The 16326-nt window shown below is 45.7% G+C and overlaps 1 protein-coding gene across 7 annotated transcripts in view; it reads left to right on the top strand.

The window, feature by feature from the left end:
• Nucleotides 1–223: 223 nt before the first annotated feature.
• The window catches only part of MAP7D2 (MAP7 domain containing 2), a 109680-nt gene continuing 93577 nt past the window's right edge, over nt 224–16326 (top strand). For 4 of the 7 annotated variants that reach the window (XM_036305491.1, XM_036305498.1, XM_036305492.1 and 1 more), the window contains exon 1: nt 224–483. In XM_036305491.1, the coding sequence (XP_036161384.1) occupies nt 351–483 (133 nt within the window). In that variant the 5' untranslated portion in view covers nt 224–350. Of the gene's footprint in view, nt 484–15161; nt 15281–16326 lie in introns of those variants that run through there. The other 3 variants (XM_036305499.1, XM_036305497.1, XM_036305496.1) reach the window with 2 other exon arrangements.

Below are 16326 nucleotides of genomic sequence, written 5' to 3' on the forward strand. Positions count from 1 at the left end.
GTGTGAAAAACTGTATAACGCTTTGAGTGTGCGTTGCACGGAGAGGTGTGTTTCCACTGGTGGGTGTGCACGACGAGTGTGCCAGCGCGCTGTGTGCACAACGCACGTGCACGCGGTATGTGCGTGCGCTGGGAGAACTAGTGCCCCCACCTTGCCCGTGCACGCGGTGCGCGCCTGTGCGTGAGGCCCGGTGTGCGCGTTCGCGGCGTGAGAACCGGTGCGCACATCGCACGTGCACGCCGAGTGCGCATGCCAGGTGAGGACGCGGGCGCTGCAGGGCCAGGACTGCGCGACGCAAGGGCGCAGGCAGTGGGCAGTGGGCAGTGGGCCCGTGCGAGCAGCGCATCCAGATGGAGCAAGGCGAAGGCGGCGGCGGCGGCGCGGGAGCCGGGACGCAGGGGACTGCGCGGGGCTCCCCGCTCCACGGGAAGATGGCCGAACCAAACGGGGTGCGGACCTCGCCGCCCAACCATCGGTTTTCAGGTAGAGCCCCGGGTTCGGCGGGTGCGTGGGCTTCAGACCCCTGGGGGCGGGCGGACCCTCTGCGGGACGCGCTGGGCAGCGGCCCTGGAGGGCTCGGGGCGGGGGCGCAGCGTGGAGGTAAGATCAGTGCTCTTCTGCCTGGGGTTGGCTGGGCACTGGATGGGGGGCCGCGCCCCTAGCCGGGCTGGCTGGGTCCTCTCTCGGCTGGAGTGAGTGAGTGAGTGAGCTTGGGGGTGGCTTAGGATGGGTGGCAAGTATGTTTGCCGTGGGGTGCCGAAGACCACGTTTGATGCCCGGGGTAGGGCGTTCCTCGTGATCCGCCCGCGTGGGGGGCACTCGGAAGGACAGCGGGCTGCGGGGGGTCGCCCGGGCCTGCGCGCCCGCCCACTCTGCGTCTAGGGAAACGCACGAGCGACGTCTGCAGCCGGATGCGCAGGTGGTACAGCTGCCTGCTCTGCGGCGTCCCCGGGGCAGAACCCGTGGGTCACCCACTGGCCGGGGCGGGTGGCGGGGCGGGCGCCCCTGGCCGGGTTTCCCTGCCGCCTACGTGTGCTGCCCAGGGGTCTGGCGGGGCCGCGGCCCCCTCACAAGGCAGCGCGAGGAATGAGTCTCCAGGCCCGCGAGGCTGCAGCTCCTAGAATCCATGGAGGGGAGGGCTGGTGCCCGGGTTGGCTGCCTAGAAATGAGCTGAGCAGGGGGAGATTTTGAGGACATTTGGCAGAATTTTAGATAAGCAGGTCGCGCGTCTTCTAAGGTTCTGTAAAGTGGTTGCAGGTAGTGTGGGGGTGTAAGTGACGAGGAAACTGATTTCATGCTGTTTTTCTTGGCAACGCCTTTTTTTTTTTAAAGTTAATGTGAGCTATTTTAAAAACATTTTTTTTACTGCAGTATAACATGCGTACCACCAAGGCTCACAGATCTTAAGTATAGGATTCAAAGAACTAGCGCATAGTGAATAATCATTTTATATAAGGTGTACCAAGGAAGGGAAACAAATCAAGGGAAATGTTCTGTAGTCACTTAAAACATGCTTTTCATTGGGAGGGTGTATTTGTGATTGAGCCTTCATTTGCATCACTCATAGAAGGAGGAGGTGGCTTAAATCTTTCCCAGTTTGTGTTTTTCATCATTCATATTTTTAAGGCAGAATTTAACAAACATCAGGATAGTGATATAAATACTATAAATATGTACTTCTGTTTTCATCCTTTTTGCTTGAGAAACTGGGCTGCATCTGCTAGGGAAGAACGCAGAATGCACTGTGGGGGGCGTAAAAAAATAACTTTACTCCCACCTAAATTCTTCCAACTGGGCTAGTAATCAAATTAACAGAGACAGATTAACAGGAGAAAATATACAAAGTTTATTACAAATCTACATGGCAGGGTGTCTTAAGGTATGAACCCCCAAATGGGGCATGGGGCAGTTAAGGCTTGCTTATATGACATTCTGGACAAAGGAGAAGGGGTAAGGTGGGGACCTGGGGGTCCAGGATCACAAAGGGGAAGTAGGTAAATCACAGGTAGGAGAAAGAGCAAACATATGGTAAACAAATTCTTACTGGGCCACCCAGAAACAATGGAACACAGAGGGGAACAGGCTTTGCTACATTTCTTCCTGTCTATCACATGTGCTAATTCATATGTTGCTGAAGTGATTATGTTGATTCGCTTCCTGTTTTTTTTAAAATATATTTTATTGATTTTTCACAGAGAGGAAGGGAGAGGGATAGACAGTTAGAAACATGGATGAGAGAGAACCACCTCCTGCACACCCCCCCACTGGGGATGTGCCTGCAACCAAGGTACATGCCCTTGACCGGAATCGAACCTGGGACCCTTGAGTCCGCAGGCTGACGCTCTATCCACTGAGCCAAACCGATTAGGGTTTGATTCACTTCCTGAAGCAGATTTTTCTATCTGAATTATTCTAGGCAGGAAGGGGGGGGCGGTCAAAAGTTCTTTCTGAGGTTTTTGGTTTTTAATAACCAGTTTAAATCAATATCTCAAAAGACACACTTTGGGGTTAAAAATTTGGTTCCTCTCTGCCGAAACCGGTTTGGCTCAGTGGATGGAGCGTCGGCCTGTGGACTGAAGGGTCCCGGGTTCGATTCCGGTCAAGGGCATGTACCTGGGTTGCGGGCACATCCCCAGTGGGAGATGTGCAGGAGGCGGCTGATCGATGTTTCTCTCTCATCGATGTTTCTAACTTTCTATCTCTCTCCCTTCCTCTCTGTGAAAAATCAATAAAATATATATTAAAAAAAAAAAATTTGGTTCCTCTCACCACCCACTCACCCATCAGAACAAGCTGTGAGGGAGGGGGACCTAGTAGAAACAAACATTGGGAAAGGGAGGTTATTGAAGTTCACATTTTTATGTGGTTGAGAGCTTAAATAATAGGTTATTTCAGTGCTTAGAGATAGGGAGGGGCTGTATGGTTAGACCTGCAATATATCTGTGGGATTTTAATTTATTTGAAGGAACTTAATAAGGGGGCATTCTTACCAAGTTCTAGTTGGAAATTTTATTGTAGAACCATTTAATGGACTCTACTGATAGCAAGATGAGCTTAAAGCTATTTTCTTTCATTTGAAATTGGAAATATGGAAAGACGTGTGAAGGTTTAAAATATTCAACTTCTGTGTGCATTAGGGCTGGTGGGGAAAAAGTGGAGTGTTCAGTTTTGGTGCCTGGTAGTACTGTGATTTGTTCTGTTTGAGGGATCATGAGGTGGTTGTATTTAGAAAAATGCCATCCTCAGAAATGTCTTGATTATTGAGGTTTTATTATAATCCACCCCAGAATCTGATCATTCATTGGTCGAGCAAGGCTGTATCATTCCTAATGAGATTCAACCCTGTATTTTTTTGTTGTTGTTGTTAGTCCTCAGCCAACGATATTTTTCCATTGATTTTTTAGAGAGAGTGGAAGAGAGAGGGAGAGACAAACACTGATGTGAGGCACATTGATTGGTTGCCTCCCGCAGGAACCCTACCAACCCAGGACCGGAATCAAACTGAGGACCCTTCAGTCTGAGGGCCGATGCTCGATCCACTGAGCGAAACCGGGGCAACCCTGCATTTCTTGAGGTCAACCTTTGTTCCTAAGTTTGTGCTGAGTGCTGTGAGGGCCAGAAAAGATGGAAAGGCCTGTGGTATGTAGGCTCTCTATTTCATGGGGGCACATTGGGGGATGGAGATGAGTTGGCGAGTGGTTTTTCTGGGAGGTATTGCAGAAGGAGGCCGCAAGGGACTACCTCTTGGTTGTTTCCTTTAGCAACAGTTTCTTCTGATATCAAAATCCGGTATGTGTTCCCATTGTCCTCCAGTGATGTTTTCTTTCCTTTTAATTACCTCCCCTGTGGAAATTATCAAATGTATTGTTCTTTTTAGTGCTTATGTTATATGCACGGTGTAACGAAGGAGGAGCCAGCTCCTGTTGCTTGGATCTGCTTAAATACCTTTAGCCAGCAGGTAGAATTACCAGATCTCAGCTGTTGGATTGCCTCAGTGTCACATAGTCCTGTGCTCCCCTCAGTCTGAAATGTCCCCTATCCCTTTTACTCTTCCTCTAGGCTTCTCACAGTATGAATTAAGCCTTCCCTTTCACCTTCTGTGCTGTCGCTCAGGGCCTGAGCCCTCAGAACCTGAATGTGCCTGTGGGAAGTTTCCAGTCACCTACTGCACTTGTGGTAACCTTAGCTCCTCAGATAGTAACAGCCGCTCATTGTCAAGCACTGATATGCCAAGCAACATTATAACCACTCATCACACTTTATTTTACTATATTCCTCACAAACACTTTAAAACTTTTTTTTTTTATTGATTTCAGAGAGGAAGGGAGAAGGAGAGAGATAGAAACATCAATGATTGGCTGCCTCATGCACGCCCCCTACATGAGACCTCACCCCCAACTGGTAATTGAACCATGACCTCCTGGTTCATAGGTCGATGCTCAACCACTGAGCCATACCCGCCTGACCCAAACACCCTTTGTTTTTTAAAAAAAAAAGTTTTTAAAATTGATTTTATAGAGAGTAAGGTGAGAGAGAGAGAAACATTGATGTAAGAGAGAAACATCTATCGATTGCCTCCCGAACCAGCCCTGATTGGAATGGAACCCACAGCCTGGGCATCTGCCCTGACTTGGAATTGAACCCGCCAACCTTTGATGTACAGAATAATGCTCCAAGGAACTGAGCCACCGGCCAGGGATTTATACTGTTTTAATCCTCCTTTTAGAGATGTTTTAGTTATCCATGCCTGTATAACAAATCACTGCAAGTTTATTGTTTCTCACAGTTCTGGGGTTGGTTGGGTTCAGTTGAGCGGTTAGCAGTTCTTCCAGTCCTTGTGGTGTCAGCTGAGTGGCTCCTGCCATTGCAGCCATCTGGGATCTCAGTAGGCTTGAAGTGTCTTAAAAGCCTCTCATGGTCCAGGGAGTCTGTCCTGAACTCAGTGTGGCAGCGGCGCTTTGAGAGTGAGGAAGCAGAAGTTGCCAGTTCTCTTAAGGCCTGGGCTTGGAAGTCCCAGAATATCACTTTTGCTGCATTCAGTGGTCAAAGCAAGTCACAAGGCCAGCCCACATTCAAGGGGAGGGAAAATAGCCTCCTTTTCTTGATGCGAGGAGTGGTAAGCACCTTGTGGGAGAAGAGGCATCTCTCACTTTGGAGATTCTCTAGTGCAACAAATAAATCCATTGACGTTATGAGAAGTCAAGTCATTCGCTCAAGGTCACACAGTAAGTGGCAAGCCAGATCTCACACCCAAGTGTGATTGACTCGAGTAAAGTAGTTCTAGCTTCTATGCTGCTGTGCCTTCCCAGATGGGTTATAACCAACTCCTTTTATACATGGGCCATGCAGCCCTCTCTCAAGCAAAATCTAGCTCAGTACTGTCGATCCATGTTTTATGAGGATTTCGTGTGTCTTTTCCTTAGTACACAGTTGTTTTTCTCCCCAAAGGTGATGAGGATTCCCATTTCTTAGAGCAAAAATTTTATTAACTAAAATGCTTAGAGGAAGAGAAGTTCGTTTAACAGGATTTCTGGTTGGCTAGGAACTAGCCCCCCTCTAGGCCAACCTTTATTGTTAGGATTTGGAAGGTCACCTTAGTATGGTTCTTGTCGTAGGACACTGCATTGGGCATGACTGAGGATTGTGGCTCTTCGGTCATCACTCTGGAATGCCCATGGAAAATTCTCTCTTATAGTGTAGGCCAGTATGTCTCAAACTAACTCTGGTGAAGGACCAGTTGTTGTTGTTTTTTCTAATTTCCAATCTGTTGTTGACCAATTTCTTAATAAAATACAATAAAAAGACTTACTAGAAAAATCAAATATAAAAGACATGGAAAATACAAGTCCCAATTTTTAAATATTAAATTAGATTAGATATTAGGTCCAAAATATCAATGGATATCCCATTACTCTGTCAAATTTCTATAAACAGCCAAGCCAGTGTGGCTCAGTAGTTGAGTGTTGACCTATGAACCAAGAGGTCATGCTTTCATTTCCGGACAGGGCATATGCCCAGGTTGTGGGCTCGATCCCCAGTGGGGGACATGCAGGAGGCACCCGATCAATGATTCTCTCTCATCATTGATGTTTCTATCTCTCTTCCTTTTCCCTCCTCTCTGAAATCAGTAACAATAGTTTTTTAAATTGCTATAAACATTTTTAAATGTACACTTGCTTTCCTTTTTTTACACACACACACACACACACACACACACACACACACACACACACAGAAACATCTATGTGGGAGAGACACATTAACCAATTGCCTCCTGCACCTGCCCTAAGCGGGGACCAAACCCACAACCTGGGCATGTGCCCTGACTGGGAATCAAACACTGACCTTCCAGTGTATAGGACAACGCTCCAATTAACTGAGCCACACAGGCCAGGGCTAAATGTACGCTTTCAATTTATGTCCTTATTGTGGATGAAAGGAACAATAAGGAGATTGGCACCCGTCCACAGGCCACTCTATTAGTAACTCTGCCCTGGGCTAGCATTTCCGAAAGGGTGTTGAACACAAGAGAGTTTTAATTACACATGGACAAACTTATCTCTTCAATTTTACATTAAAAGTCCTGTAGCCCGGTTGCAGTGGCTCAGAGGTTGAGCATCGACCTATGAACCAGGAGATCACAGTTCGATTCCAGGTCAGGGCACATGCCTGGTTGTGGGTTTGATCCCCAGTGTGGGGTGTGCAAGAGGCAGCCAATCAGTGATTCTCTCTCATCATTGATATTTCTATCTCTCTCTCCCTCTCCCTTACTCTCTGAAATAAATAAAAATATATTTTTAAAAAAGTTCTGTAGATTCTTTAATTGTAAAACTACATCTAGTACATCAAGCTGTAATTTCATGTGTGTTTTCAAAACATCTAAAAATGAAAATTCAATTTAAAGAAAAATACTAGTAGTGTAGGCTGGTGCTGGCTACTACAAAGAATGCTAATCACAAATGTAATCCTAAATTTTCTGATAGCTTCATTTAAAAAGTAAAACAGACAGGTGAAATTAATAATACCATTCATTTAGCCCAGGGTATCAAAGATATTATTTCAACATCTAATTAATATAAAGAATTATTAATGAGATCTCTATTCTTTGCACCAAGTTATCCAAAACCAGTGTGTATTTTATACTTCCAGCCACATTTCAAGTGCTCAGTAGCCAACTATGGCTAGTGGCTGATATATTGGACAGCACTGACCGGGAACATTTCCATCCTGGCAGAAGGTTCTCTTGGTCTAGAGCGAGCCCATGGTTACTTAGGGCACGCTGGTACTGAGGTGGTCAGTCACTGTGCCATCAAGTGTGGGATGAAGTGCAGGATATGCTGTGCTATTCAGTCCGCCTTGGGTCTCTGTGAGGCAGTGCTTAGTGGAAATGGAAAGACGGTTTGACAAAATGGTCTCTCCTACCCACAATAAGGCCAGGTGGGCCCGGACCCCTAGGCCCTTGGGGAAAGACGTTGCTTTTGTTTTCCCCAGAATGGGCAAATGGCAAGGTGCTCATACAGACCATCATCTTGGGGACCTGACAGGCTGTGGCAAGGGGGTGGGCTTGACTTGGTGGTCATTGTTGAGCTGGGACCAAGGGAAAGCATGGTATTTGACTGATTGGAAGTGGAAGGAGAAGACAATAGTATCTGGCTCGGGGTCTCCAGGTTCCATGTTGTGTCCAGTGGGAATCCCATCTGCTGGGTTGAGATGGGCTCTGTGAGGTGAGGTCTGGTCACTTCCTTGCTAGGGCTGGTGTTGTGCCTTCCTAGCACGTGTTCACAGAAGCCACTTGCTGATAGTGACCAACAAGTTCAGGTTGGCTGACAGGATGGATGCCCTCACTCTGGGAATATATTTGAAGAAACCCCAAACAACTAATTCAAATATATGTGGAATCTAATGAACAAAGTAAACTGAACAAAATGGAACCGAAAGCATGGATAAATGGAACAGCCTGGTGGGAGCCAGAGGGGAGGGGGTTAGGGTGACTGGATAAAGAAGGTGAAGGGATTAGCTAAGAAACATATATGTATACCCTATGAACAGTAGTGTGGTGAAATACAAGGGAGGGGGAGGTGGACGCGGATGGAGGTGAGCAAAGTGGTGGTGCGGGGGGGGGGGGGGGGAGAATGGGAGATGTCTGCCATAATGTCAACATTAAAAAACACTTTTAGCCAAAACCGGTTTGGCTCAGTGGATAGAGCGTTGGCCTGCGGACTGAAAGGTCCCAGGTTCGATTCCGGTCAAGGGCATGTACCTGGGTTGTGGGCACATCCCCAGTAGGAGATGTGCAGGAGGCAGCTGATCGAAGTTTCTCTCTCATCGATGTTTCTGACTCTCTATCTCTCTCCCTTCCTCTCTGTAAAAAATCAATAAAATATATTTTAAAAAAATAAAAAATAAAAAACATTTTTATTGTTGACAGTATTATAGATGCCCCCCACTTCCCCCCATTTTGACCCCCTCAACCCAGCTCCCACCCCACCCCAGGCCTTCACCATGCTATTGTCTGTGTCCATGGGTTATGCATATCTATATTATACTAGTAAAAGGCCAGTGGCTGTAACACCATAACGACCAAACGACCAGTCACCAGGAGGTGCATTGATGGGTCCCATGGTACAGCAGGTCTCAGTCTCATGGTGGCGCGGTGGGGCCTGGGGTCCTGCGGTGGCGCAGTAGGTCTAGGTCTCATGCAATTTCACACGCTAGGCCTCTACTATTCATATAAGTTCTTTGGTTAGTCTCTTCCCACTCCCCTTTCCGCTTCCCTCTGAGATCTTTCAGTCTGTTTCATGCTTCTGTAGCTCTGGATCAGTTTATTTTGTTTATTAGATTCCATGTGATCATGTGATACTTGTCTTTCTCTGACTGACTTATTTCACTTAGCATAATACTCTCCAGGTCCCTCCATGTTGTCTCAAAGGGTAAGAGATCCTTCTTCTTCTTCTTCTTCTTTTTTTTTTTTTTTGGACATACTTCTTTTTTACAGCTGCATAGTATTCCATGGTGTAAATGCACCACAGCTTTTTTATCCATTCATCTACTGATGGGCACTTGGGATGTTTTCAGATCTTGGCTATTGTAAATATTGCTGCAATGAACACAGAGATATATATATATTCTTTCTGATTGGTGTTTCAAGATTCATAGAATATATTCCCAGAAGTGGTATCACACATTAAAAAAAGTTGTATTTTTTAAAACAGATTTTTAAAAATATATTTTTATTGACCTCAGAGAGGAAATGAGAGGGAGAGAGAGAGATAGAAGTATCAATGATGAGAGAGAAACTGATCAGCTGCCTCCTGAACGCCCCACACTGGGAATTGAGCCTGCAACCCAGGCATGTGCCCTGACCAGAAATCGAACCATGACCTTCTGGTTCATAGGTCAACACTCAACCACTGAGCCACACCGGCTGGGTGAAAGTTTAAAAAAGAAAAAAAAAATCGGCAATATTTTGGTGCATGGGATGACAATCAAGCCACTGAGCCTCACTGACTAGGGCTAAAGTCTTTTATTGAACAGGTTTTATCCCTGTTTCAGAGCACTTTAATGTGTGCCCTTCACTTGAAATAACCATCTGAATTGTGACCTGGGCAAAACAGGATTCTCCTATGCCTATTTTTTATACCCCCATCCCCAGATTCCTGTATGTTCTCTTTCCTTAGCACATGGGCATGCATTTTTGGCATTGCACAGTCCTTGTCCATGGAGGTAGTGTCATCTCTGAGGGTTTCCTCTTCTCTACTTTATTCACTGTGTATTCAGTTCTCTTGAGCACCAGTCCAGGATGATAATTGATAGTGAAATATTGTGATGGCCTTCTGTGAAAGCTTTCCTCGAGCTTGGGTTATTCCTGTCTCTCCCCCCCCTCCCCCCGCCGCCCCCGTGGAGTTGTGTGTTATGAACACAGTTTAACAATGATCATTTTTATTAGCTAGTAACCAATATTATGTAATCAGTTTTAGTTACATCTTCAGACTAAAAGCTCTCTTGACAAAATTACTGATAGTAATTGCAGTTTTCTTACTGCAAAACATGTCCCTGCTCTGTTTCCCTTCTCACCCACCCTGATTCCACTTCACTTGATTTTGTTTTCGTCAGTCACAAATTATTTCTAAAGAATAAGTGCTTCTCACTAATGGTCCATTAATTTCCACATATCCCTAATCTTCTAGGATGAGATTAACTCTTAATAGCAGAACAGTCAATATAGCAACATGAATATATCCCAAGAAAACAGAAACAACCATCAGAAAGAATATATGCACCTCTATGTTCATAGCAGTGCAATTTACAATTGCCAAGACTTGGAAACAGCCTAAGTGCCCATCAGCAGATGAGCGGATTAAAAACAAAACTGTGGTACATTTACACAATGGAGTACTACGTGGCAATAAAAAAGAAAGAACTCTTACCATTTGCAACAGCATGGATGGACTTGGAGAGTATTATGCTGAGTGAAATAAACCAGTCAGAGAAAGATAAGTATCACATGATCTCACTCATACGTGGAATCTAATGAACAAAATAAACTGATGATCAAAAATAGACCCAGAGTCATAGAAGCATGAACAGACTTGAACCTCAGGGGGAAGGCAGGGCATGGTGGGTGGGAAGAGATCAACCAATGAAATTGTATGCATACATGCTTAACCCATGGACACAGACAATGGGGTGGTGAGGACCTGGGGCGGGGGAAGAACAGGAGCAGACTGGAAAAGGTTAATGGGAGAAAAAGGAGGATCTATGTAATACTTTCAACAGTAAAGATTAAAAGAAAAAAAAAAAGATAGCAACATGGACTATTTCACTCTACCCTGTTCAGCTTTCCGTTGTCTTTTACTTTCTCTCAATTTCGACTGAGAGATTCAAGAAGACTCTGTGCCTTTCTACTAAGGAGTGTTGAATGTCCTCTGTGGTACATAATTTTATCTTTATTATTTAAAAATTAAAAGGATTTTAAAAAATATATATTTTATTGATTTTTTACAGAGAGGAAGGGAGAGGGATAGAGAGTTAGAAACATCGATGAGAGAGAAACATCGATCAGCTGCCTCCTGGACACCCTCCTTTGGGGATGTGCCCGCAACCAAGGTACATGCCCTTGACCGGAATCGAACCCGGGACCCTTCAGTCCACAGGCCGATGCTCTATCCACTGAGCCAAACCGATTAGGGCTAAAAGGATTTTTAAAAATATATATATTTTTCTTGATTTCAGAGAGAGGAAGGGAGAGGGAGAGAGAGAGAAACATCAATGATGAGAGAGAATCATTGATCGGCTGCCTCCTGCACACCTCAAACTGGGGATCCAGCCTGCAACCCAGGCATGTGCCCTGACCAGGAATTGAACTGTGACCTCCTGGTTCATAGGTTGATGCTCAACCACTGACCCACACCAGCTGAGCGGATTCTTGCCACTTTGGCATGTAAAGATGATTTCAGAGTGAGTGCCTCTTATGATTATGCTAATTTAAAAAGGAGATACCACACACGGGTGCAGCCCTGTCCAGTAGAACTTTCTGTGAGGATGGAAATGTTCTGCATCTGTTCTATATGTGTACTGAGAAACTGGTTTTTTAATGGTATCTGATTTTAAATAATTTAAATGTAGATAGCTGCATGTGGTAGTGGCTCCTGAATTGGACTGTGCAGTTAACTAGATGGACTTACTTAGATAAGGAACAAAAAGTGAGGAATGAGGCCTTAAACAAGTCACTTCAAACCCATCTGTTCTCGGCGTCTCCTCTACAACCTCTGGTACTGGCACTTGTCATTCAACAATGCTCAGATGTGTGCAGGCCACCAAGATCAGAACATGCAATTAGCTCCTGTGGTTCATATCAGGTCTGCAGGGCAGTGATGGAACCTAGAAGCCAAGACTTATGTTTGTCTCCGGGGAGCCCTGGGCTGCCCAAGGTCAGCTAACCCCTCAGTTTGGGTTGTACAACTTGGAAGAGAAACCAGATTGACTTACAAGGCATTACCAAACCATTAGATGGAACCATTAGCTGGACAGCATTTGGGTGGGCTGTGGGGAGAGCTTTTCCAGTGAGAGGTTGGCAGGGACTGAGACCACAGGCCTAGACTGTGGTAGGAGGTAATATTGGCGAGGGGCATTGGGCGCCACAGCTGAATGAGTCATGCTCCCTCTTCTCCAGGACATGCTCACTCAACTAGATAAGCCTCAATTCTCTCGTTCCAGCTTGTTCCTCACAAACTGTGGCCTCAGGTGTTGGCCTATGAAAAGAACTTGGGTGCTTGTCTATACGTGAGATGGTACAGTAGGAAATCTGACTGGTGCTTTCCAACTCCGGATGCTGTGATCCTCCACTGCCGACCCAGGAAGCAGAGGGAGGGGCAGTCTGGTCTTCACCCTTTGTGTTAGCGGAATCACCAGCCATCGTAGGCTTGGAGGCAGCAGACTTAATAGCCTCCCGGACCCCTCTCAAATTACATCCAAGACAGGGAGTTCTGTCTCCTTCATTTCTCATAACCCCATCCCTGTCGCCTGGGTCAGACCCTGTCTCTGTTCCTCTGTCCAGGTGTTACCCTCTCTGTCATGGATCCATCATGTCACTCTCTGGCTTAACCTCCTCTAACATCTGCTTAGCTTGAGTACAGTCTACACTACTGATGGGGATTCCCAGGCGTGTTGGGATGGGCTCCTGTTTATCTCTCCAGCCCCCTCTCTCTAGCCAGTGACCACTCCACGCTTGTAATGTCCAGGACACCCTGCATGCACTTGAACCTCACTATCCATATGCTCTTCCCTTCCTCTCTGTGTCTGCCATGTTCATCCTTCAGTATGTGGCTCACACCTCACCTCTTCCCTAAAGCCTTCCTCGACCATGTACACTTTGGTGGTTTTTTCTTTTCCATTTCCATTACAGTTTGATAACACTAACACAAGTAAATCAAATAAACTTGGGATTGGCGTTTGGAAACAAAAGTTCATAGATTTGAAGCATACAGTCTAATGAATGTTTACATATACACCCTTGTAACCAACACCCAGATTAAAAAACTAAACATTCTTAGCACATAGAAGGTTCTCTTGTGCCTCCTCCTAGACCTAGAGTAGACCATACTCCCCCACCCTCAAAGGTGACCATTGTTCTCACCTCTTTTCACTGTGAGTTAGTTTTGCTTGTTTTTGAACTTTATTAAAATAGATTCATGTAGTATGTACATTGTTATTTTGGCAAAATATATATAACATGAAATTTACCATTTTAGCCATTTTTAAGAGTTCAGCTCAGTAGCATTAAGTTCATTCACATTATTGTGCAACCATTACCATGATCTATCTCCAGAACTTTTTCACCAAATATATACTTTTTTGTGTCTGGTTTTCTTGACTCAACATTATGTCTGTAAGGCTTACCCCTGTTACAGATCTCAAGCTTTCATTTCTTTTGATTTCTGAGTATTATAACATTGTGTGACTGTACTACAATTTGTCTTATCCATTCTCTTGCTCGTGGACAGTTGGGTTATTTTCAGCTTTTTATTCTTTTGACTAAAACTGCTATAATGAACATGCCTGTACCCATCTCTTGGTGCCCATACAGATGCATTTTTGTTGTGGACATACCAAGGACTGGAATTGCTGGGTATTATGATAGGCTTTATTATGATCAGCTTTAGCAGATAGTGCCAACACGTTTGGAAACGTGTTGGAATTAGTTTCCAATTGCTGTTATAACAAATATATCACACGTTTACTGGCTTATAGCAACAGAATTTATTGTCTTATAATTCTGGCGGTCAGAAGTCCTAAAATTAAGGTGTCAGCAGAGCCTTTCTGGAGGCTCTAGGGGAGAATCCCTTTCCTTGTCCTCTCCAGCTCCTACAGACTGCCTGCACTCCTTAGCTCATGACCCCATCCTCCACCTTCAAGGCCAGCAGAGTAGCGCCTTCCGATCCCTCTCTCTCCAACTTTTGCTTTCATTGTCACATCCCCTCTCTCTCTCTCTCACTTTAACTCTCCTAATCTCCCTTGTGGTTACATGGGGACCACCTGGAAAACCCTAGGTAATCCCCCCATTTCAAGAGCCTTAACTTAATCACATCTACAAATGCCTTTTTGTCACATAAGGTAACATTCACAGGTTCCAAGGACTAGATTACAGTGATGGCGGACCTTTTGAGCTCGGCGTGTTAGCATTTTGAAAAACCCTAACTTAACTCTGGTGCCGTGTCACATATAGAAATGTTTTGATATTTGCAACCATAGTAAAACAAAGACTTATATTTTTGATATTTATTTTATATATTTAAATGCCATTTAACAAAGAAAAATCAACCAAAAAAATGAGTTCGCGTGTCATAGGTTCGTCATCACTGGACTAGAATGTGGATATCTCTGGGGGGGGGGGCGGGTATTATTCTGCCTATCACATGGCCATATCATTTTGCATTAGACTTCCAGTTCCTCCACATCTTTATGGACATAGGGTATTGTCAGCCTTTTTAATTTTAGCCATTCTAGTGGGCGATGTGGGGGCACAGACACAGCCACCACCCCCAGGTGGTGTATCCACCTTTGCTCCGATAAAGCGTTATTGCACCTTATCAGTATTACATTTATAAATATTTGTTTACGTGCCTCTGTCCTGGCCCAACTGTACACTCCTTCATGAGGCAGGTCATTAGTAGCTGGTTCAATACACGCTCCTTGGATAGTAAGAAGTGTCAGGGAAATTTTTCAGTCCCATCATTGGCTCCAGGTAGGGTTTCTCCCAACTGAAAACAGGACCAGCCTGGCCAGTGTGGCTAAGTGGTTGAGTGTCTATGAACCAGGAGGTCACGGTTTGATTACTGGTTGAGGCACATGCCCGGGTTGCGGGCTCGATCCCCAGTGTGGGGTGTGCAGGAGGCAACGGATCAATGATTCATCATTGATGTTTCTTTCTCTCCCTCTCCCTTCCTCTCTGAAATCATGAAAAATACATATAAAAAAATGAAAATAAAAACAGGACCAGAGTAAAGAACTGGTTTCTAGCTTCTGCATGCTGTTGTCTTTCCCAAGGTAGTTCATCTATAAGTGAGTAATGCCCTAGAAGGAGATGTGAGCCCCAACTCCCGAGGGCGTTGGTTGCAATGACTTCACCGTGTATGTAAATGAGAAGGGAACTACAGTTCTGGTGGCAGGCTTCTGGGGAGTCTGCTCTTGGACCTGCAGAGACTCGGGTTTTCCTTTTCCTGGATTCTGCTCATGTAGCAACACACTGCAGCTCCTCGCTTGCAAAAGGAAGGACTGGAAGGTAAGCTCTCTGGGAGTGTCATGTGTGTAGACTTAAACCCGCCTTGGAGACTTGAGGCCGGAATTTCTGAGGAGGGTGAAATCACAGTAGAAGCGAATTTCCCACTGCCCCTGGACACAGGGTGATGGGTGCAAATGTCTTGGCGCCAGGGAGATAAACCTGGAAGTGGGGTTAGTATTAGACAAAAGGCCAACAGGATCCTGCCTTTGGGAACATCCTAACGTGAGTGACCACCTCCTGTGTTCTAGTTTGTTTCCCAGTTTACATTGCTGGGCACACGCCTGGTTTCAGAAGGGCTGTCGGGTTTCAGGGCCTCAGTCTTATCTTTCCAGGCCACCGAGGTGTTGGCAGTGTTCCTGTGGCTTGGCATCACTGTGACCCTCTGGGGTGTGGTGTGTATGTGGGAAAACTTGCCCTGGATGTGGCAGAATGATTTCCTCAGCCCTCACAGGAAAATCTCTGTAGCCAACCAGGACCTGGCTGGTTGGTATCTAGATCATAAGGAATTGGTCTTTTGAGAAAAATATTTTCTCAGGGTAGGTGTTACTGTAACGGGCCTGTGTTGGGGTTATCGGTCCCTTTTGAAGACAAACTGACTGGATCACAGCTGTAGTGATCTGAATAAGTGCACACGTGATTCACAGGCTGATCTGAAGACAAGCCAGCTGTGCCACAATGGAGACACGTCTGGGCCCTGAGTGGTTCGGCCGGTACACATACCAGGAGGGTTGGGATGGGCTGAACAGGGCCCTGGCCCTGTGTTTATGGAGTCCCAGTGACTTTCTGGACTTCTTCTCCTCTCTGCCTGTTGTATTCAAATTGTGGAGAATGTCAAGTGGCGGCATTCCTGCTGAGAACTGTCCCTCTAAGAACCAGACCCCGCTCCCTCTTCACTCCTCATCATCTTGGATCAAGGAGACCAAGGGCCAGCCTTTTGGAGTTCCCTCTGTGGACTCCAGGTCTGCAGAGAATCTTGAGAGAAAATATGGGGTGAGCTGCCACCCATATTTTTTCCAGAGAGTGGATCTTTGCTCCACATTCTTTGA

This window comes from Myotis myotis, unplaced genomic scaffold (assembly GCF_014108235.1).
Source record: "Myotis myotis isolate mMyoMyo1 unplaced genomic scaffold, mMyoMyo1.p scaffold_m19_p_4, whole genome shotgun sequence".
NCBI lineage: Eukaryota > Metazoa > Chordata > Mammalia > Chiroptera > Vespertilionidae > Myotis > Myotis myotis.